The 21,193-nt window shown below is 47.5% G+C and overlaps 1 protein-coding gene across 1 annotated transcript; it reads left to right on the top strand.

Annotated features, from left to right (window-relative positions):
* Nucleotides 1–48: 48 nt before the first annotated feature.
* CSUI_009340 (uncharacterized protein) lies at nucleotides 49–19,792 on the top strand (the record flags this gene model as incomplete). The annotated part of the gene is made up of 1 exon (XM_068069456.1): nucleotides 49–19,792. A coding segment is annotated over one exon (18,006 nt), but the record flags the coding sequence as incomplete, so codon positions are not given.
* Nucleotides 19,793–21,193: the final 1,401 nt, after the last annotated feature.

Genomic DNA, 21,193 nt, shown 5'->3' on the forward strand with positions numbered 1-21,193 from the left:
GCGGCGTCTCGTCCCCCACCAGCTACAGCTGTGTCTCGTCCCCCAGCTACAGCGGCATCTCGTCCCCCACCAGGTACAGCGGCATCTCGCCCCCCACCTCTTGCAGCGTCTTCTTCCTCAGTATCCCGTCCTCCAGCTCCTCCAACTTCATCTTTGTCTTCTACCCCAGGTCCCGGGCCAGCTCCTTTTGCTTCTTCGCGTGTTCCGGTTCCTTGTCCTTCTTCTGGTCTGCCTCCTCCAGCTGCTTCTACTTGCTGTCCCCCCTCAGCTCCTCCATCGGCTTCTTCAAGATTGTCTTCCCCTTCTTCTTTCTCGTCTTGTCCCCCGGCTCCTTCTTCTTCTTCTTCACATCCTTCCCCACCTCCACCTCCATCGTCGTCCTCTTCACTTCAAGGTGTTCGGTCGTCTTCTTTTCCTTCCTCTTGTCCCTTAGCACCTGCGGCTCTTTCCTCATCTTCATCGCATCCCGTCGCACTCCTACCCGCTCCTTTGCCGCTATCCTCTTCTTCTCCTTCTCCTCCTCCTCTTTCAGCTCCTCCTTTCTCCTCGCGGCCCCCATCTCCTATCACTCCTCCGTCTTCATACCCTTCTGAACACGAAGATGCCCGAAAAGAAGCTGAAGGAAGCAACACGGTCCCAGAGAACAACCCAAGACAAAAGGACAGAGAAGAACGCGAGGAACTTCTTGTGGTTCTAACGTCAAGTCCAGGTGTCACCATAGAAAAAGAGACTGGAAAAGGACCAAAAGACCATTCCATCCCGGTGGTGGAAGGAGGGTGTCTCCAAAGAAAAAAAGAAGAAGACGACGATAATATGGATCTAGGCGAAGACGATGACGATGAAGTCATCTGTATAGGGGAGAAACAGCAGAGTGGACTGTGGTTTTCTCCTTCTTCTTCTCCTTCCTCCTCGTCAAAAGGCACAACAGTCTGTAAGGTCTCTAAAGTCCTTTCGAAGAGTCACCATGGTAGAAAGGCTGAGGGAGGAGCGACGATCGTTCTTGGTAAGGACAACAAGCAGCCGAAAGACAGTGGCCAGGGGTTCTCTAGGTGGGATAGGAGAGAGCGAAGGAGAGAAGGAGGAGAAGTTGAAGGAAAGGAGGGGAGTAGAAGAACAGTCATACCGACAGCAAAAGCAGTCACATCTGATTCGAAAGTCACTCATGTTTCTTGCGAGACAGGTCCACTACATAGAGGAGGAGAAGGAGGAGGACGCTGGGGTGCCACTGACGATCATAAGGAAGAGAAGATGAAGAAGAGAGAAGAAGGTGAGGAAATCAGACTTGCTGTTAAAGCAGCGCTCGATCGAGTAGAAGAATTCTATACTATGGGCGGAGGAGGTGGACGAGGAGGAGGGGGTGAGTCAAAAGAAAGAGGCTTATCGGGACGAAGTAAGAGGAGTGATGGGAGGAGAGAAGAAGGCCAAGGAGAGCAGGGTCTTTCTGGGAGAATCTCGAGAAGAACAGATGAAGAAACAGAAGAAGACGACGAGAGACAGCGCAGAAACAATCGAGACTTAGATAGTGAGGGGAGAGATCGACGAGAGGCTTCTGTCATGGTAGTGAGATTAGCTGGAGGAAGAGAACAACGAGATAAACGGCGGGAGGCGGAGATAGAGAGAAGAGAAAGACATGATCGAGGCTTTTGGAGAGAAGAACCGGCTCTTCTGAGAAGAGAAGAAGAGAGAGAGAGGGGGGGGTGTCATTTGACGTTCTTGAGGCCAAGAAATCAGGAAGAAGGAAACTCTATTGAAGAAGGGGAAGTTGAAAGAAGAAGAAGAAGCTCAAGGGCAAGTGTGGAATGTGATATTGTATCATCCCGGGGATTGAATGAAGTGAAAAGAAGAGATTTCGGCTGTCTTTCTTCTTCGTCAGTTCAAAGACCCGTTGAAGCAGGAGGAAAGAGAGAAGAAGAACAAGAAAAGAAAAAGAAAGGTAATGGTGAGGAAGAAAGACAGTGTGTTCCAGATCACCCATATTGTCTCCGGCCTCGAGAAGGAGGACAAGATGAAGAAGGAAGTGAGAAACGGAGAGAAAGAGATTCAGAAAGAGAAGAGCTCCAAGGAGATCCTCATAGTCTGTATCATTGTAGTAGCGACATATCAGCAGCCTCACCGCCAGGGGTATTCTCTTCACACTCTCATCAACATCGTCCTCCTGTTCCTTCTTCCCGTAATGATTTTAATCGGAGATCTTCTTCTTCTTCTTCTTTACGTTCATTACATGAGTTTTCCTACGTCGAGACTTTCCCCCCTCCTCCTTCTTGTTCTTCATCGCCTCTAACTTCATCTCGAGGAGATTCTCATCGTCTTTCCTCTCAACCTTTGGTTTCTCGAGATCCGTCGCCTCTTCGTTCTTCTTCTTCTTCTCGATCTGCGAGGTTGTATCTTGAGTATCGGTCTCGTCCTCCTCCGCTTCCTCCTAGTTCCTTTTCTCCTGGCCTTTCAAGTGAAGGATATGGTCGTAGAAGAACAAGCAGATCTTCTTCTTCTGTATCTCCACGTTGTAAGCGAGACTCCCCATCCGCGGATCGTCGCCTTCCTTACAAGCCTAGCGGAACAGCAAGGCCTTCATCTCCTACTCGGTATTCCATTCATGGTCAATGGAGCTCCGAGAGGGGAGAAAGACACCAAGATAATAGAGAAAGAAGAAGAGAAAGAAGTCGGAGTGGACGTAGAACAAGATCTTTCTCTCCATTTTCAAGAAGACGACATCACGATAGCTCGTCATCGAAATCTCCCTCTCGTTGTCGCCGGTTTTCTCCTCGAGACTATCGCCTGCCATTCTCACCGAAGTCGCCTCGTGATTCTTCTACATGGGGTGATCATCGCCACAGTAATACCTATAGACACTATCCTCCTCACTATGGTCGAACCGAGCCATCCTCTTCTTCTTCTCGTTCTCCTTCTCGTACTTCTCCCCCCCGCTTTAGGTTTCCACCTCCATCTCTATCTTCAAGTTGTGGAGATGGCATAGCAGGGGGAAGGCCCCTGTTATCTTCGTCTCGACAACCCCCTCCACAACTTCCGTCCTATTCTTATTCCCACGGGGGACATCAAGAAATGAAGACATCTTCTTACGAGAATGAACTGAACAGGAACAATTCTTTCATGCCTGCGTCTATCGATTCTCAAACGGGAGTGGAAAGAAACATCTCGTCGACTTCACCTCCTTCAGATCATCGGCCAACTCTTCCCCCCCTCTTCAGTTCTTCCTCTTACGACAGAGAAGGTAGAAGAACAAGAAGAGGAAGCTCTTCTTCTCCTTCTGATAGAAGGACGGAAGACAAAAGATTAGAATCACCACGTCAAGGGGATCCTGGCCGCCCTCCTCCTCTCCCTGCTCCTAGTGAGAAGACCTGCTTTGTCGTAGGAAGCTCAAGAAACGTATCGCGTTCAGCGCAACCTCAGGGAGCGGCCAAATCACATCCCTCTCCTTTACCACCATTATCATCTTCTTCTTCTTCAGTCGCTGCTCCTTCCTCTCATCATACTCCATCTGCTATAAGGAGGAACTGGAGTCGATCCGACGATGATATGTCTTGGTCTAGGAATACTGTTTCTTCTTCTTCTCCCTCGATGTCTACCCCTCGGGGGGGTGTCCATACACCAGAAGTTCTCCATAGTCATGAGAACCTCTCATGTTCTCGCGACGTTTCCTCGAAGGACTTCCTGGGAGAACCTCATGAGAGGCGAAAGGTTTTTGTCTGGCGTGAAGGAGACAGGGAAGAAGGGAAATGTTCAGCTCTTCACCATCCAGGGGGCTCTCATCGTAAAGACGCTCCGAGAACAGAGAGAAATGGAGAGAAAGACAAGTCTTCTTCTCCTGGTCTTCTTGATGGCGCCAGTCAAAGGAAGTTAGCAACGAACTCTAGAGATAACGAGCTTCCCTCTCTTCGCAGTAAAAGTCGGGGTAAACAAAATGAAAAAGATGGTGGAGGCCATGATGTATGGGTAGCACGTGAAGGAGGAGACTGGGCCAAAGAGATCCCTGAAGAAAGAGAAGGAAGGGGTTTCACTGGGGAGGCAAGGACACCAGAGAAACCACCACAGCGTAATGCTTCTCCTCTTTCTTTGAAAACAGGGAGTCTTCAAGTGTCTTCTTCTTCTTCTTTCTCAGGTTCTTCGATGAGCCGTCCATGTCGCGTTGAGGGGGGAAAGACTTCTCTTTCTTTGTCTCGTCTTGAAGGTCCTGAAGAGAAGAAGGCAGGGGAGATTTGCACAAGCAGTCCAAGCCATCCTCACAAGGGTAGTAGAACGCCTGGTCACGAGGACCTCTCGAAGAAAACAGAGAAGGAAGAGGAAGAGAAAAGCAGCTCGCAGAAGAAAGAAGGAGGGGGTAAGCAGCAGCAGCAGGAAGGAATTCAGAAAGGTAAAGAAAGAGAAGAAAAAGAACAAGGCAAGAGGATGAGAGTTGACAGCGGAGAAGGCGACCATCAAGCACCTCATAGAAGAGAAGAGGAGGGAAGAGAACGTGAGGGGGAAGAAGAACAAGAAAAGAGAAAAGGAGTAGAAGAGGCAACGCATTCTCATTCTCCTCTTGATACGTCTAGAGGTAAGACCGAAGTAGCTAAGGCTTCAGACAAGGAGGTCTCTCAGTCGGATACATGCAAGGATAAGGCAACAAGGAACGACGAAGGTAATGTTAGCTCCACAGTAGATGAAGCTGAGGGAAGTGGAAAGTTAGATAGTCGATGTGAGAAACAAGATAGGGACAGTTTGAAAGAGAAGGAGAAGGATCAACCTCGAAAACGTGAAGAACAGGAGAAAAATTCACCAACAGAAATCTTTTCATTTTCAACCCCAGTCCCCTCCTTACAGGGCCCCTCTTCCCCTTCTTCCTCTGCATCTTCATCGTCATCTTCTTCCTCTTCCTCTATGTCTTCTTCTTCTCCTCCATCTTCTTCTTCTTGCGCATCATCTTCGTCTGTCTCCTCTTCTCCTTCTCCTCCTCCAGCATCTTCACCTTCTTCTTCTGGATCCTTTTCCTCTTCTTCTTCTTCCTCCTCGATGTCTTGCTCCTCTTCTTGTTCTTCTCTTCCCCCTGTGTCTTCTTGTCCTGCCTTATCCTCCCCTTCGGCTGTCCTTTCATCCTCACCGGGGAGTCTCTTGTCGACTGTATGCGGTTCCACACAGCTCCTTCAATCTCGACAGTACGAAGAGAAATGTGAAACACAACGGATGACACAAGAGAGCCGGCATTTCCTTCTAGTCTCTCCAGATCTACCCCCTTCAACAGAGAAGGGAAGCGAAGATGCGAGAAAAGAAGATAAACAACCTCGAAAAGATACAGACTCAGGTCGAATGACGAATGCAGGACTTTCTGAATCCCATGCCGTAGCGAACTCTATTGTAGGGAGACAAGATACAAGAGCTCTCGCAGCAGCAGTACAAGCACAGAGGGAAGAAGGGGTGAATTTAGCGCCGGCGTCTTCTTCGCCAGGGAGAGATCGACCCAGAGAAGGGAAGAACGAAGAAGTAGAAAGACAAGGAAGAGAGGGAGAGGAAAGAGAAAGAGGGAGGGGAGAACAAGAAGGAGAAGCGACATTTGGAAAAGTTGGGAGAAGCGATGAACCGGAGAAGAGAAAGAAGATGTCGATGGAGCATACTGCGGAGAGAATAGATGGTCGGGCCTTGTTCGATTCGGCAGAGACCAGGAAGGAAGGAGGAGGAGAGAACATAGAGCAAAGAAGAGAAGAAGGTCATGGCGATAGATCTGAAGAAGAAAACACAGAGAAGGTGAAGAAGGATGTCCCTCGATTACAGGGACGTGAAAGAAACCAGGGGGAAGTGAGAAGTAGAGAGATTGAACCGAAGAGCGTTAGAGAAGAGGTGAGCCGTCATGACAACCCTGTTGGTCAACCCGCCTCTGTAGGTGAAGATTTCTCTAGTCTCAAAGAGAGGAGAAAAGGAGGAGAGATCACAGCAAGTGCACAAGGGACTTCTCTCCAGCACCCAGAGGGAAAGGATCCCTCCACCGGAGAACTCAAAAAGTCTTTTCTTGCTTCTCTACCACCTTCTCATCAATCAGTATCAACGCCTCTCCCCCCTTCCGCTTCATCTCCCACGTTATCTTCCTCGGCCTCTCCTTTTTCTTCTTCTTCTTCTACTTCTCTTTCTTCTACCAAACCAAGCTCTTCATCTTCTCTCTCTTCACCAGCTTCTCCTCCTGTTCGATCTTCCTTAGGCTCCTCTTCCTCTGTTGCATTCCCTCCTGCTTCAGAGTCGACTGCAGGTGGCCCCACAGCCAATCCTCCGTGCGCCGTTTCCTCACGATCTCCGCCTTCTTCTGTCATAACTATATCTTCTCTCGGCTCTTTCAAAGGCAACGAAGAAGAAGGGAGAAAGGAAGGAGAAAAGAAAGGAACAGTTCAAAGGGATGAACCGGCTGCTGGATCATCACATACATCGGCACCGAAGGAGGTAGATGGAGGAGGAGTATCGTCAGTCATCTCGATGAATAGCAGTAGCGGTGGTAGTTGCAGTAAGAGTAGTGCATCTTCTCCAAGTGTCTCTCCAAGCTGTGATGGGTCTTCAGAGACGAGAAAACAGTCTCATAACGTTCCTAGTAGATGGGATGTGAAGGGGCGAATCTCTCCCGCCTCTTCTACGTCATCGGCTTCTTTCTCCTCGACTGGTTCTTCTTCTCCCTCTTCATCTCTGTCTGCTTCTACGTCGTCTTCTTCTTCTTTCTCATCAACCTCTGCCACAACCTCTTCTTCAGCTTCTCCATCTCCTAGTCCCCTTGGCGGTGTGATCCTTACGAAAAACAGTCATCCAAGCGAAAGAACGCTGACCGAAGGTGCATGCCTTTCCCCCTCTTCCCCATCTCCTTCGCCTTCTTCTCCCCCTTCTTCCTCTTCTTATCAACCGGAGAGTGGAGATACAAAGGACGTCGTCTCTTCGAACGTTCCTTCCTGCGGGTCTCCTCCTTCACTTAAAGAGACAGAAGGCTCATGCAAGGCTTCCTCTGCTTCGGTCACCAGAAGAGAGACTCCCACCACGACAGGAGAAACCAGAGGAGATGAACGAGAGATGAAGCCGGAAGGACAGAAAGCAACACCAATAAGAAGAAGAGACGAAGAAGGAGAAAGGAAGTCATCATCTCTACAGGGCGAAAAGGAACAGAAGACAAAGGGGGAGATGGGAAGGAGAGAAAGTCAGATAGACTTGACAGGAGAGAAGACATCACCCCTTCCGCGGGTAGTCTCATCCCAGACCATATCTTCAATGATCGCTTCTTCTACTTCTCCCGAGGCTGCGAAAAAGCGAGAGGGGACACAGATTCTACCAGGGGGACTGCTGCCTAAGACAAGTCGAGAGGAAGAAGAATTCTTTGGAACTTCCTGTCTTGTTTCTGATCAGGAAAGAAAGGCGAGAGAAGAGCATGAGATCTCTAGAAGAGCTTATTCTCCTCCCCCTCCTCCCCTGCCATCCTCTCCATCGAACTCCGCGTTAGTAGAGAAGAAGACCTCAGGTGTCTTGAAGGAGACAAGCGAGACAGGAGGAGAGAATTCCAAGAAGGAAAGTTATGAGGATATGACGAGTCACAGCCCTATCATGACTGCTAGTCCTAGCGGGGGTGCTGTACTTTCGAAAGGCCCCCCGAGTGAGGATGCTTCGAAGAAGACAGAGACGAGTCATTTAGTCTCTCCTCCTTCCTCTACTGTCATAAAGACGTCCACTCTATCTCTCCCCCCGTCACCACCGCCGTGTTCTTCTTCGTCTTCCATTGCAATCTCTTCTTCCTCTCCTTCCCTTCCGTCCCCCCTCCCAGCCTCTCCTTCACTCGAGACAAAGCAGCCTTGTAATCTTTCTCATCATTCGCAGGCATCTTCTTCTCTTCGACCTCAGAGTGGAGGGACAGCAGGAGCAGCAGCAAAGGGAGGAGGAGGAGGAGCAGGGAAGTTAGAGGGAATGTTCGAGAGACTCGAGGCGTTCAAGCGCCGATGTCTTCGGTATGCTCTGACGCAGAAACCCAAGACTCTATATAGAGAAGAGTCAGAGGTGACTCATCAAACTGAGGCCAGTATGATGCCGAGACGGACAGATAACAATGCCGACGGGGGAGGACAGAAGGAGAAAGAGAACGAGGAGGAAAGAGACAGAAGAAACGAAGCTTCTTCTGTTTCTTCTCATAAGACTGTGGGCGGTAGTCACGGAAGCACTCAGGGGGAAGGAGTGAAGAGGGGGGGTGCTGAGAATAGTAGCCACATCAACAGAAGTCTTGAAGGGAGAGAAGAACCTTCTTCATCTCCTTCTTTCTCTGGTCGTCATCCATCTACTACTACTACGAAAACCCGGTGTCCCGTTATCTTGACTCCTTCTTCTTCTTCTTTCTCTTCTTCTTCTTCTTTTTCTTTCTCATCGTCGTCTTCTTCTTCATCTCTTGCTAAGGCGACCACACCACCACCGGGGATGTCTTCATCTCTCATGCTTCGTGGCAGTAGCAGTAGCAGTGGTAGTAGATCAGTCACTATACTGAGCCATGACAGGACCGAACAGAGAACGAGAGAATCGAGTGTCGATATCTCTTCCTTCTCTCCACCCTCTTCTTCACAGGATAATAGGGGAAGGAGTAGTAGTAATAGTAACATCTCCCTCTCTCCACCTCCTGCTCGCTCCTTGCCATATCCTTCATCTCCTCTTGAGAAGGGGGGTCTTTCATCTATCCACTCCAAGCAAATGACTTTATCGTCTCAATCGTCTCTGTCTTCATCGTCTTTCTCTTCTTCCTCTTCGTCGTCTTCGTTGATCTCTCCTTCGTTCTATTCCGGAGAACACCTCAACAGAGGAAATTCCAACCCGAACGTTCACGAAGGAAGAGGGGCTTTCAAATCCGTCGCTATGTCTCTTCCTCCTCCTCCTCCTCTCTCTCGCATGGCAAGTCATTCATCTGCACCCGCAACTGTGTCTCTTTTATCTTCATCGCCTTCACAAGACAAGACACGGCCAGCAACCCGAAGAGAAGGAGGGGGGGAAGGACATGAAGCTATGCGCCTCTCAACGGATAAACCGCTTCCCACAATGAAGAGAACTCCAGCAACAGCGGGAGGAATCTCAACGAGAGGAGGAGGAGGAGAAGGAAGAGGATGTCTCCAAGGAGGCCAAGGTTTCCATGGTAGTAGTGGTACTGGAGGTCGAGGTGGCGGTGTGGGGTCCACACCTTCTTCTTCTTCATCTCCACCACCTACAGCAGCAGTGATCAATAGTAAAGGCGTTGTCATAACGAGCCATTTAGTCTCGTGTCGTCGAAAGATCATTTCAGCAGGCGATCGCGATCTTCATCACCTTCAGCATGATCGTAACACTGCCACGACTACGACTACTCCTATGACATCTTCCCTTCTTTCTTCATCTTCCTCACTTTGTCAAAAGAAGAATGCTGTAGGAGCGTTGCTTCCCCCCTCATCTGTCTCTCGTCTCTCAGGGGGTTCTTCTTCTAAAACAGCCGTAGCAACAGCAGCAGGAGGAGGAGGAAGAGAAGGAAGAAACTATGGACACCAAGGAGAGGAGATTTCAAAGGGTGGTCATGTGAGAGGTAGAGGAGGGGTCTCAGGAGGGGGAGTTGAAGAAGAAGAAGATTCAGAAGGAGGTCTACATAGGAGAAAGAGCGTCTCGAACGGAGGCCGGAGTATGATGAGGAATTCGGTGCATGCTCCATCCATGGAAATCAAAACAGGAGCAGCAGCAGGAGGAAAAGGAGAGGGAGGAATTTCTTTACTAGTCTCTCAGAGAGGAGGGTGTAGGGACACTATAGGAGGTCATAACCATATGAAGAATGCTCATAGTATGAGTAGTGGGGGTGGGCATATCAATAGCCATAGTAGTCATAATACTAGGAGAAGGAGGATAGAGGTCGATGATTCCTTATTGATTGATCTAGGACAAGATGAAGAAGAGGAAGATCACGACGAGAAAGCTGACGTCTCTTCTTCGTCTTCTTCTTCCTTCCTGTTCTCCTCTGGATCGTCAACTACAAGCAGCGCGAGACTCCACACTCAGGCGTCTTCTTCGTCATTACCATCCTCAGCATCCTCTTCTTCTTCTTTCTTCTCTCCTTCTCGTCTTTCTTCTTCTTCTTCTTTTTCATCTCCTCCACCTTCACGTTCCATAGCATCTTCATCATCTCTTAATCTCTCAAGCTCTCCTCCGTCAAAGACTCCAGGTAGCCTTGAAGAAGAAAGAAAAGACGAAGAGAAGGGCTTATTCCTTTCAGAAGCCCAACAAAATGACCTCTCTTCAAACTGCCCGCCCTTCTCGCCACCTCTCAGAGGAGGGACCCCTCCCTCTCACTCTCCACCCCCGATAACCCCTCTGATAGAACTCAGAGCAGGAGAACCCTTAGCTCAATCGTCTTCTTCTTCTTCTTCCTCTCCATCAAAGCCGAGAGAAGGGGAGATGATGAAGAAGAAGCAGACACGGGAAGAAGAAGAAGAACGGAGACTGACAACAACCGCCTCGAGAGGAGGAGAAGAGAAGAGATACACAGCACAGGTTGCTTCATTCCAGAAGAGAGGGGGGAGTGAGAGTGTTTTAGCATCGAAGAGTACTCCTCCTTCTCTCCTGAATAAGAGTGGCCCACCGAGGTTAAGAAGACAAGGAGACAGCGGATCTTCTTCTTCTTCGACTCCCCCTTCAACAACGACTTTCAAGGATAACAGAGGACGAGAGTCTTCCTTGCACGACGGCTTATCTCCTCCTTCCTCTTCACCACCGTTTCTTGGCGTCTCTTCTTCCCAACAGACGAGGCGCCGTACGTTTCCTACCACGGTAATGAAGGAGAGTCTCGGGGATCGATTCCCCGTGACGAGGGCGCTTCCATCTCTTCCTGCTTCTCCACAAGAGAATGAAAACAGACAGCCCCAGCAACAGCCCCAGGCTCTTTCTTCTTCTCCTCCTCTCTTATCAACGGGGAAAGCTTTGGCGAGAGTCAAAGAGGGACAGGGTGGCGTCCTCTCACTACCTGAAGAGATGAGAAAGGAAGAACAGATAAGACACAACTACAAGACAGGTCATGAGGGAGCTTCTTCTACGAAAACAGTCGGGAAAGAGACCTTTCCTTCTTCTCCAGCGCACGTCGAAGAAAAGGAGCCGATCTCTCTGCCTCCTCTCCCCTCGAATGGAAAGAAGATACACGGGCGACTTTCGGGAGGGAGTCTGAGTGAGGATGGTGAGCACAAGGGAAGTGCGACTTCTTCCACAAGAAGGAGAAGAAGAAGTACAAGAAGACCAACTGAAGTGAAAGGAGGAGGGGGCAACAATGATGTAACACGTCTATCCTCCTCCTCCTCTTCATTAGTCTCTTTAGCTGGTCCTTCTCTTCATCATGTTGACAATAGTAGTAGTAGTCTTGGGGGAGGAATCAATTCATCTACAGGAGATCTACAGCGGATAGCTTCAAGATCTTCTCTCCCTTCTGAGACATCTCAGCTTGCCTGTCCTACTGCGGTGAGGACGAGAGGTGAAGAAGAAGAAGAACAACACCAAGAAAAAGAAACAGGAGAGGAAAAGAAGAAGAAGTCGCGAGAAAGTCAAGATGTCACTCAGAAGTCTCCAGGAGCCGAAGAGTCGACGGACAACCATGGAGATCGGATCATTCCTCATACATCATCCACAACTACCACTGCCGTCTCTAGTAAAGACAGTTCCCCTATCTCATCTTCTATCGTCACACCTTTGTCTTGTTCTTCTTCATCTTCATCATCTTCATGCTTAAGAGCTGTTGCGAAGGGATCTCCCACTACTCAAGATAGAACAGGGGAAGCCATTCTTCCTTCCTCTTCCTTCTCTTCTCTCCCCACAGACCTCTCTCAAAAGAAGAAGAGAAAGTCGTTATCTTCTTCTTCTTCTGTGAGTTCCTTAAGTGTCTCGGCTTCCTCAGTGTCGAAGATAGAAAGCTTTTTGGGGGATAAATCACAGTCGATAAAGAAGTCTTGTATGAAGAAGACCGAGGCTTCTTCTACTCTTCTCGTTTCCTGTGGGGTGCCTATGCAGAAAGGAGGAGATGGGAACATGACAAAAGATGGAAGAGAGTCCGCCTTATTACAAGTCTCTCATCTTCTCCATCAGCAGGGAGGAGAGAACCGCGCTCCCGATACTCTCAAACCTACTCATACCACTCTTACTTCAACAACCTCTTCTTCTGCTTCCTCGTCCCCGTCGTTTATTCTCTATAGTGGCTGTCTCTCTGAAGGAGACAGGATAAAGACAAATACAGAACGGGAGGAGAATGTGTCTCCATCCTTCTTATCAGCGTCAGGTAACTCCGTCTCTCTCTCTTCGCCTTCCTCATCTGGGAACTCACTTTTGGTACAACAGAAGTCTTCAGTCTCTTGTTCTTCTTCTCCTCCTCTTTCCTCTTCTTCTTCTTCATCACCGGGTGTGGGAAAGATTCCTCTTCCTGTATCTACCGTACAGCCTTGGTCCGCACGAGGCTCTCATGAAGAAGTCGAGAATAGAAAGAAGAACCCTGAGGAGAGACAATATCCGCTGTCGGGATCTTGTTCTTCTTCATTGTCTTCGCCTGGATACCTGAAAAGAGAAGATCGGAGAAGGGATGAAGAGGGAGAGAAGAATGGTGGAGAGAAAGGCCACTCGGTATCACCTATACGACCACCACATGTAGACAAACGTATTGTTCTGTCTCCTAGACCTTCGACCAAAGAGACAACCTTGTCAAGCGCTTCTTCTGTTTCTAGTCCTTCCAAGACAGCCGCGCCTTCATCTGGATCCGGTCCCTTCTTGCCTTCTTCTGTCTCTACTTCTTCTTCTTCGCTTCAGCCATCCACTTCTTCGTCCTCCTGCTCTTCGTCCAATACTCATAGCCGTAGTAGCATAACAAGCTCTCTTTCTCCATCATCATCTCTTTGTTCTTCTTCTCCTTCTCCGAAACATATCTCAACTTCTCTCGTTTCATCGAAGACCTTTTCTTCTTCCTCCTTATCTCCCATTCAAACGTCCTCGACTTCCCGTTCTCACCTCTCCTCACCTTCACATTCTCACCCTCCTTCTTCTTCTGCTCCTCTCCCCCAATCTGCATCAGCTTTTCCCTCCTCTGATAAAGCATCTCCCTCCGTTCATTCGTCAGCATCGATCTCTTCCTCTCACCTCTTAAGTAGCTTGGTTTTCCTACAGAAAGAAGAAGCAGAAGCTCGAGTACGTGAAGTGGCAACTCGGGCCCGTCATATGGCCTCCATCCATCGTCTGAAATGTCTCATGCTTGAAGTTAAGGAAGCCCAGAAAGAAGTAGAACGACTAGGACAGGAGCGATTCCTTGCAACTCGCCAAGTGTCTCTCATGAAGATGAAAGTGGAAAGACTAGAGAAACTTCTACTTCACCAAGGGAAGACCGGGAAGTCTTCAGTCTCCAAAGTTGGAGGAGGCGGAGGAGAAGAAGAACGAGGAGGAAAAGAAGGAGCTCTCATAGATCCATCTGTCAAAATGAAGATGAAAGGGGTGGCGACAGATAGTCAGAAGAATCAGCTTCAAAATGTCGGTGTCGCGTGCGTAGTTCTACCGAAGAGCAGCCAACAGAAGCACAGTCCACACCCCCCTACGGCATCATCTCCCCACAGTAAGAATAAGAGTTCTAGATCGATGATCTGTCAAGACGACGATCTTGACTATGGAATAGAGAAGAATAAAAGAAACTCTCAACAGGGCAATGTAATTCTTCCCTCCGGAGATGGTAGAGAGGGAAGAATGAGAGGAGAAGAAGAAAGAGAAGGAGGTGAAGAAGGTGAGGCAGGAAGAGAGGGAAACCATCGTATGAATGATGTAGATGATCTTTATCATGATGAACATCATCATGAGAGAGGTTCTTCTTCTAGTCATACAACGGAGACGTTTCTATCTCGTTTGAGAGAGAGAAAGAAAGAAAGAGAAATACAGGAGGAGGAGGAGAAGAAGAAAGGAGATGCTCTTCTCTCGAGCCCTGCTCTGGTTTCTTTCGAGACATCAGGAAGGTCTGTTGTGCCAGGAAAAAGAAAGCTAGAGACTCATGATAACGATGAAGAAGAACGGGAGACCCAGGAAGGAAAGACATGGAAGGCAAATAACGCCAACAGACGAATCTGCTGCTTCTCATCATCTTCTTCTTCTTCATTGTCTTCTTCTTTTTCTTTACTTGTCGACACAATAGGAGAAGAGTGTGAAAAGCCCAGCGACGTTGCATGCGGTTTAGAGAAAGACATGCCGAATCCCTTCTCTAGCTCGACTATGAGGTTAGGAGACTCTCTATCATCTTCTTCTCTTACAAAAGATGATTCCTTAGGTGTATCTACACCTTCGTATGAATCTCTACCTTTCTTTAGGCCATCCTCGAGTCCAAATCCTTCTCTTCTTCTTGGTGTAGATACTCACTCAAATGACAAGACACTGGTGGTAGGAGATAGAAAGCCTTGTGCTGGAAGAGAAGAAGAAGAAGAGAAAGACGAAGTCTTAGAGTTTCTTCCGTTGCCTCCTATTGGCTCTTCTCGTTCTTTCCATCGTCAACATGCTCATCAGGGGAGAAAGGATCCTTCTTCCTCTTCTTCTCTCTCTTCTTCTCTCACTACCTCTCTTCCATCATCATCTTCTTCTTCTCCCTCTCTCTCTTCAGTGAGAAGAGCAAGGGGTAGGAAATCTCTCCATACGGAATCTCCACAACCTCCTACTACTTCATCTCCACCACTTCACTCATGCGAAGCAGAGGTTCCTGAAAGACTAGTGGTAGGAAAGAAGCATGGAACTAAGAAGATGAAGCCATCAGAAAGAGAGAGAGAACACGGAGTAGACAGATTATGGCTGATCTGCGTTCCAGGTCACCCTAAGAGTTCCTCCGCCGAGGAGGAAGAAGAAGATCATAAGGAGACAAGAGGAGACACCCCCAGCAAAGATGAGGCTGATGAGTGTTTCTCCTTTTCTTCTTCTCCTCGTGATGGTGCTGATGTGGGGTGTCCAAGAGCCATAAATAACTCTCGTGAGATCTTTGACAAGGGGAGGAGAAGAAGAAGAATAGAAGAAGAAGAATCTGAGTCGACAACAAGGAAGAAAGATGATGAATGGGGAGAAGAAGAGAAGAAAAAGAATGAGGTGTACTTTCATCATGGTAAAAAGGTTGGAAGTCCGAAGAAAGCTCCCCTTGTGAAGAAGGATGAAGAAGAAGAAGAGAAGAAGGAGAAGAAGAAAAGTCCTATCCATCACGGCCGCGGTCATGATGCTAGGCAGGGAGGAAAGAAGAGTGACGAGGTTGCGCTTCCTCCTCCACCCGTCAGGCCAGCAACGTACGTTCCTCAGGAGAGACGGCGGCGGTACTTTCATTTACATTTCTCTCCAGAAGAGAAGCAAGACACTCAAGAGAAAGTAAAGGACGATGAAAAGAAGAAGAAGAAAGAAGATGAGAGACAAGAACATGAGAATAGAGAGGATGTGGAACTCAAGAAGAACAGGAAGAAGGAGAAAGGAGACATCAAAGAGAAAGGGGAGAACAAGCAAAACAGCCAGACAAATGAAAAGAATGAAGCAGAAGAAGATGACTCTCTGTTCACAGAGAAGAGGAGTCATCGAGTAATAGAGAGTGAAGAATGTCTAGGAGAAGAAGAGAGAAGATCCCTCTTACCTTGTACCTCGGTTCATGAGGGTGGTGTAAAAGTTGGGGACTCTGAAGCAGGAGATTCTAGTAAAGACAATGCCGTTTCTTCGATCTTAAAGAAGAGCAAGAAAGACCTAAAAACGTCGAAGGGAGTCACCGCGAGTGATGAGGAACCTGAGGAAGAAAGAATGCAGACATCGAAGAAGGAGAAGACGGAAGACGAGAAGGAAGAGGAGGAGAACAAGAAGAACAAGGCCACGGCATGCGCTTCATCTTTCTCTTCTTGTTCTTCTTCTCGCTCTTCAAGATTCTTCGATGTGGAAGAAGACTACATTCCTCTAGTAGAGATAGAAGACAGAAAAGAGAAGGGAGAAAAAGTCAGAGAAGGACTTCTTCACTTCACAGAAAGACAAGCAGTGGAAAAGAAGGAGGAGAAGAAGAAAGACGAAGAGAAAGAAGGGCAACACTCGAGGACGTCTCAATGGAGAGAAGAGGATTTTTCGATTCGAGATCTTCACGGAGTACAAGGGGAGATAGCCACAAGGGTAGATATTGAGAGTCAGGCAAAGAAAGCAGATAGCAACCACAATGCTTTGGAAGATAAAGAGAAGAAGAAGAAGGAAGAAGAAGAAAAGAAGAAAGACAAGGATCTATCTTCTTCCATGGAGAAGGGTGGCGAAGAGTCAAGAATGGTTTCTCCGCTGAACATCCATGATGAACGAGGAGAAAAGAACACGACTAAGATAAATCGAAGGACTGAAGAAGAAGAAGACCGTTTGACAGAAGAGACTCCTCAGAGCTCCTCTTCCTCCCTTCTGTTTGTTCCTGTCGCTGAACGTCTCACGGCTTCTCTAAGGCAGGACGACCACGACGAGGTACGCAATAAAGAGAAGACAGCGAAAGGAGGAGGGGGAGGAGGAAAAGAAGAAGGCGAAGGGGAAGGAGATGAGAAAGAAGGAAGAGAAGAAAAGGTGACATCTGGAGACGGTCGAGCACTTCAGTCCCTTTCTTCAAGTGATCTTGGAGAGAAGTCAGACGACCTGAGGGGGAGTGTAGATGTCTCGCTACCATCTCGTAGAGAAGAAGAATCGCCTGCTGCTGCTGCTGGTGGTGCGGGTGACTGCGTTTTTCCAAGGAATGAAGAATGTGGAGAGAAAGAGATAGGGCTCCTGGGTCATCAGAAGGGGAAGAACAGCCCGACGACTCCTTCAGACAACTTTCTTTCTTTAGAATGTCTCTCTTCTGCTGTCGAAAGAAAAGAAGAGGAAGAAGACAAGGAGGAGGAGGAGGAAGAAGAAGAGGGAGAGATCCATACGGTGTTCAGGGATGAAGAAGAAGAAAGGGAGAAGACGGAGATGAAGAAGAGGAAAAATCCAGCGGCAAGAGGAAGATATTTTCTCGGTCCTGATAGTTTTAGATCATCGCCTTTTTCTTCTTCTTCCTCGCTGTCGTCGTCTTCTTCTCAGCTTGACTTCCCACCCGGTAAGCGACGGCGGTTACAACATGCAAATCCTTATCCCGGCGTTTCTCTTGACGAGGCGAAGATCGAAGCAGAAGAAGAACAGGAAAGAAGTAGAGAAGAGCAAGAAGAAGAAAGAGAGAAGGAGGATCTGAGCGAGATGCCCCCGGAGGAGAGTCAAAGGACAGCTGCTCTAAGGGAGGAGAGTGCTACTACTACTACTACGGTGATACCTAGAAGGAGGGAAGAGGTCAAAGGAAGAAGTAGTAGTATACATGAGGAAGAAGGTGAAGAAGAACGTGAAGGAGACGAGGAAGGTGAGAAAGATAAAGATGTAGGAAAGAACACAAGAGATGTCGGGGGAGAACACCAGGCAGAAGAAGAAGGAGAAGGAGAGGTGTGTATGGATGAAGTCAGGAAGGAGAGTGAGAGAGATGAACATCTGCGGGGGGGGGAGACTTGTGGTCATGATAGGGACGCCTCCTCATCTTCATCTTCAACCATCTCTTCTGTCATGCTCTCCTCGACCTTTAAGTTTATTTCTGCCTTGAAGCAGATGCGTTTCTCGTCGGCTTCTTCTTCTAAACTACAAGGGGGTGAGCAGAATGAAGAGGCCCGTGATCGAATGAAGAAGAAAGAAGAGGAAGAGAAAGAGAACAGGGGGGTAGACAGTAGCACGGGGTGCAGTTCGCATGAAGAACTAGCTTCGATGTTCCAAGCAGTAGACACTCGAGACCTTCATGGTGTGAAGAAGAAGAAGAAAGAAGAAGAGAAATGTCTTGGACTGTCTCAATCAAGGCAGCTTCAAGAGCGAGAACCACGTCATCTATCTAGGCATGTAGAGGCCTTGAAGCATGGCGCTAATCATCCGAACATGACGACGATGAAAGAGGGGGAGAACAGCAGAAAGGAAGTCCAGGAGGAGAAGGAGAAAGAAGAAGTTTTAAAGACAAGTGGAGAAACGAAAGAGACTGCGAATCTACCCTTACAGCAGAGCTCCGACTGTAGCGGGGGGGAAAGATAGGTGATCTCAAGGGCAAGAGGGAGAAAGAGAAGAGGAGAAAGAAAGGTAAGAAAGAAAGTGAAGTGTCTTCTTTCATGAAGGAGAAGACTAAGGAGGCGAAAGAAGAAGAAGAATTTCGTCATGGCGATGAGGATGATGTTGTGAAGAAAAGGTAGTAGACGATATCTAGAATCTCATCCCTGTAAGGAAAGTCTCTTCAGGAAGAGAAGAAAGAGGGAGAAGAAGAGAAGGACTTGAGACATTCAGAGAGAGATCAAGAAAATCACCCGTTCATGAAGAGGAAGTACAAGAGAGTAATCTTTCGTCTCTTGCGATCTCTCCTCCAGAAGGAGATGTTCTAGAGAAAGAGGGAAGTCTGAAAGAAGATGATAGAAGAGAAAGATAGATAGATTGTCAAGAAGAGAAACGACCTGGAAGACTTCTTCCTAGGAAAAGATAGAGAGGAAGAGAGCGGCCACGTCAATGATAAGAATAGAGAGAAAAGCTTCTCTTCACGAGATGAGTTCGAAGATTAAGAGGGTATAAAATCGATATGTTATGATGCTCGTGATGGATCTTGTCTCATCCTTGGTGCCCGTCCCCAACCTATTTCAAGCGAGGAGATACAGATACACCATTCTTTTCTTCTTTAGCTTACTGGGTAGCCCCTCGTCTTCATACAGTCTCTTCTCTTTCTTATTTACTATCTCCTCTGTCTGTCTGTCTGCATGTGAAAGAACGAGAAGATCGTTTCATATATTGACCTCCCCCTGTGATGGTCATGAGTTCAGTGCCTATCGAGAATTATATTTACTATATACATACATATACAGCCTCATCTCCTACCGTGTTTATCTGGATATATATGTATCTTATTCGATATATATATTTATGGATGTATATGTGTACGTAAGCATATGAATGTAGATCATGAGGCAGTGTGAAAGAGAGAGTGAGAGAGACTGCTCTGTCCTAGATGAAGTAGACTGTGATATGAAAGAGGAGGGAAGTTCGAAAAGAGAAAAAGAAAGACGAAGCCGACAAGAAGAAGAAGAAGAAACTTGTTCCAAGAGAGAGAGAAGGAAGATTCAGAGTTTAATGTCGAAGGTGTTGAGAGAAAACAATTCTCTTCCTCTCTTACAAGAAGAAGAAGGAGAAGACATCACGCTGTGACTCCCTTAGGTCTACTCTTTCTCTCGGTAAGATGTTTACCGAGAGGCTAGAGAAAAAGAAAAGAAGAACAAGAAGAGGAACTCTTTCCGTTGGCTGGCACTACTATTCGCATTGTCATCTTTTTATCCTCGAGGTTCCGACCGATTTGACTTTATGAAAGCTGTCTGGTTTGCTATCAGACATAACCATCTTTGATCTTTTCTTTCCTCATACCTTGTCTGTTTCTTGTTCTCTCCCATCCTTTCTCTTCTCTAGTATCTCAACCTGACCACGCGCTTGTCGAGTATCATCTGTCTCCCTTGCCTTCTATCTCTCTATCTCTCTATCTATCTTTAATCTGTCTCTCTATCTATCTATTTATCTATCAATCAATCACTGTGTGGTTGTCTGTCTGCCTACGTGGGTATCTGCTGTCTGTCTGTCTGTCTATCTGTCTACAGTCTACTTGTCAGTTTTGTTCCTTAGTTGATTTTCCGAAGTGAGAAGAAGAGAGGGAACGTTGTAAAGATGAAAAGAAAGAAGATGACAAACGAAGAGGAGGAGGAGGAAGAATAGAAGACTTTCTCGATGTGTTTATGAGAGAAAGGATATCAGAAGAAGCAATGCTGAGGTTGTAGAGATGGACCTAAAATAAGCAGTTTCTTGTCGCCTTGTCCAAGTGGTTCAAGAAGAGGCCACATATGATGAGTGTCTGTACTCCTACGGCTGCTTGCATGTATCTTTAAAGACGGAGAACTTTCTCACGTTCATTCGTTTCTCTCAGGCATTTCTCTTTCGGTTGGTCTATAGTAATACACCCACAGAATATGAAGTTGTCTACAACACAGGGAGAAGCTTGGTTATACATCTATACATACATGCAGATAGCTAGATAGATAGCTACAAATGTTTAAATAGATCGATCTAGAAGGCTAGGCATATATACTCACGTGGGTACGACATTTAGAACAGTGAGGCTGGATGCAGCTAGAGCAGTGACACCCGATATAGCTACTAGATAGATAGATAGATAGACTACGTGGTACGCTCGTCTAGGTGTAGAAGATGTGTAATGAGAATTGAAGTAACAGATTCACCGGGACGATTCCTTTTTCCGAAATCCTTACGTTCGTAATACACCTGCTGTAGACCTCTTTAGATAAAAGGGGGGTTGCTGACAACTTCTCCCTTCCTATATACATGCATCTGGAGGGGGTAGGCCTCAAGAAGTCCTGGACGTATTTATCGTGGTGCCCGTCAGACTAACGCAGTATCTCCATATTGATGAGCGTTGTATTCTCGCAATCGAAAAGAGAGAGAGGCCGACAGACAGGCGTACCTCCTAAGATTTTTGTATTCAACCATCACTCTCCCTCCCCTCCTCCGAGACCTCAGCCTACATACTACCAAGTATACATATAGGCGGCCACATACTAGTACTCTACTCTGACTACTAAGGATACATGAGGAAGTCGTCATAGAAGCTGTTGAACTCCTGACTAGGAGGGGTGTGAGAATGCACGCGTCGGTAGCAATGGGAGGAAAGCATGCATGCAGTTTGAAATGGTTGCTGAGGTATTCTTGCTCATACGGTAACGATCAAGAGAGAAGGATCTTCTCTCTAGCTGGCCATGTCTGGTTTCACTTTCTATCTTCAAAGGGGTTAACTCGGTAGCAACACCAGGGAGGCCGAGAGAGAGGATTCTTCTGTCTGTAGTTGTATGGGTAGAGGCTCAAAGTTATCGCGAAGAAAGAAAGCGGGAGACAACTGGTCGTGTTCGCTATTGACACAGACTCGTATACAAAGAATGCTGCGCGGGAGAGAAAAATTATACGAGTGAAGTACCTCTCATTTATCTATCTATCTGTGTATGTACCTTCATAGCTGTGTGAAGGTAATCATATCTAACCGTATTCAATGTGGTCTTATCGATCCCCTTAACTCTACATCACAGCCATCTTTCTCTCACACTTCTACTACTCTCGCCAGCCTTCGAGATCTCCTGCA

Source organism: Cystoisospora suis (assembly GCF_002600585.1).
Source record: "Cystoisospora suis strain Wien I chromosome Unknown contig_5546, whole genome shotgun sequence".
Taxonomy (NCBI): Eukaryota; Apicomplexa; class Conoidasida; order Eucoccidiorida; family Sarcocystidae; genus Cystoisospora; species Cystoisospora suis.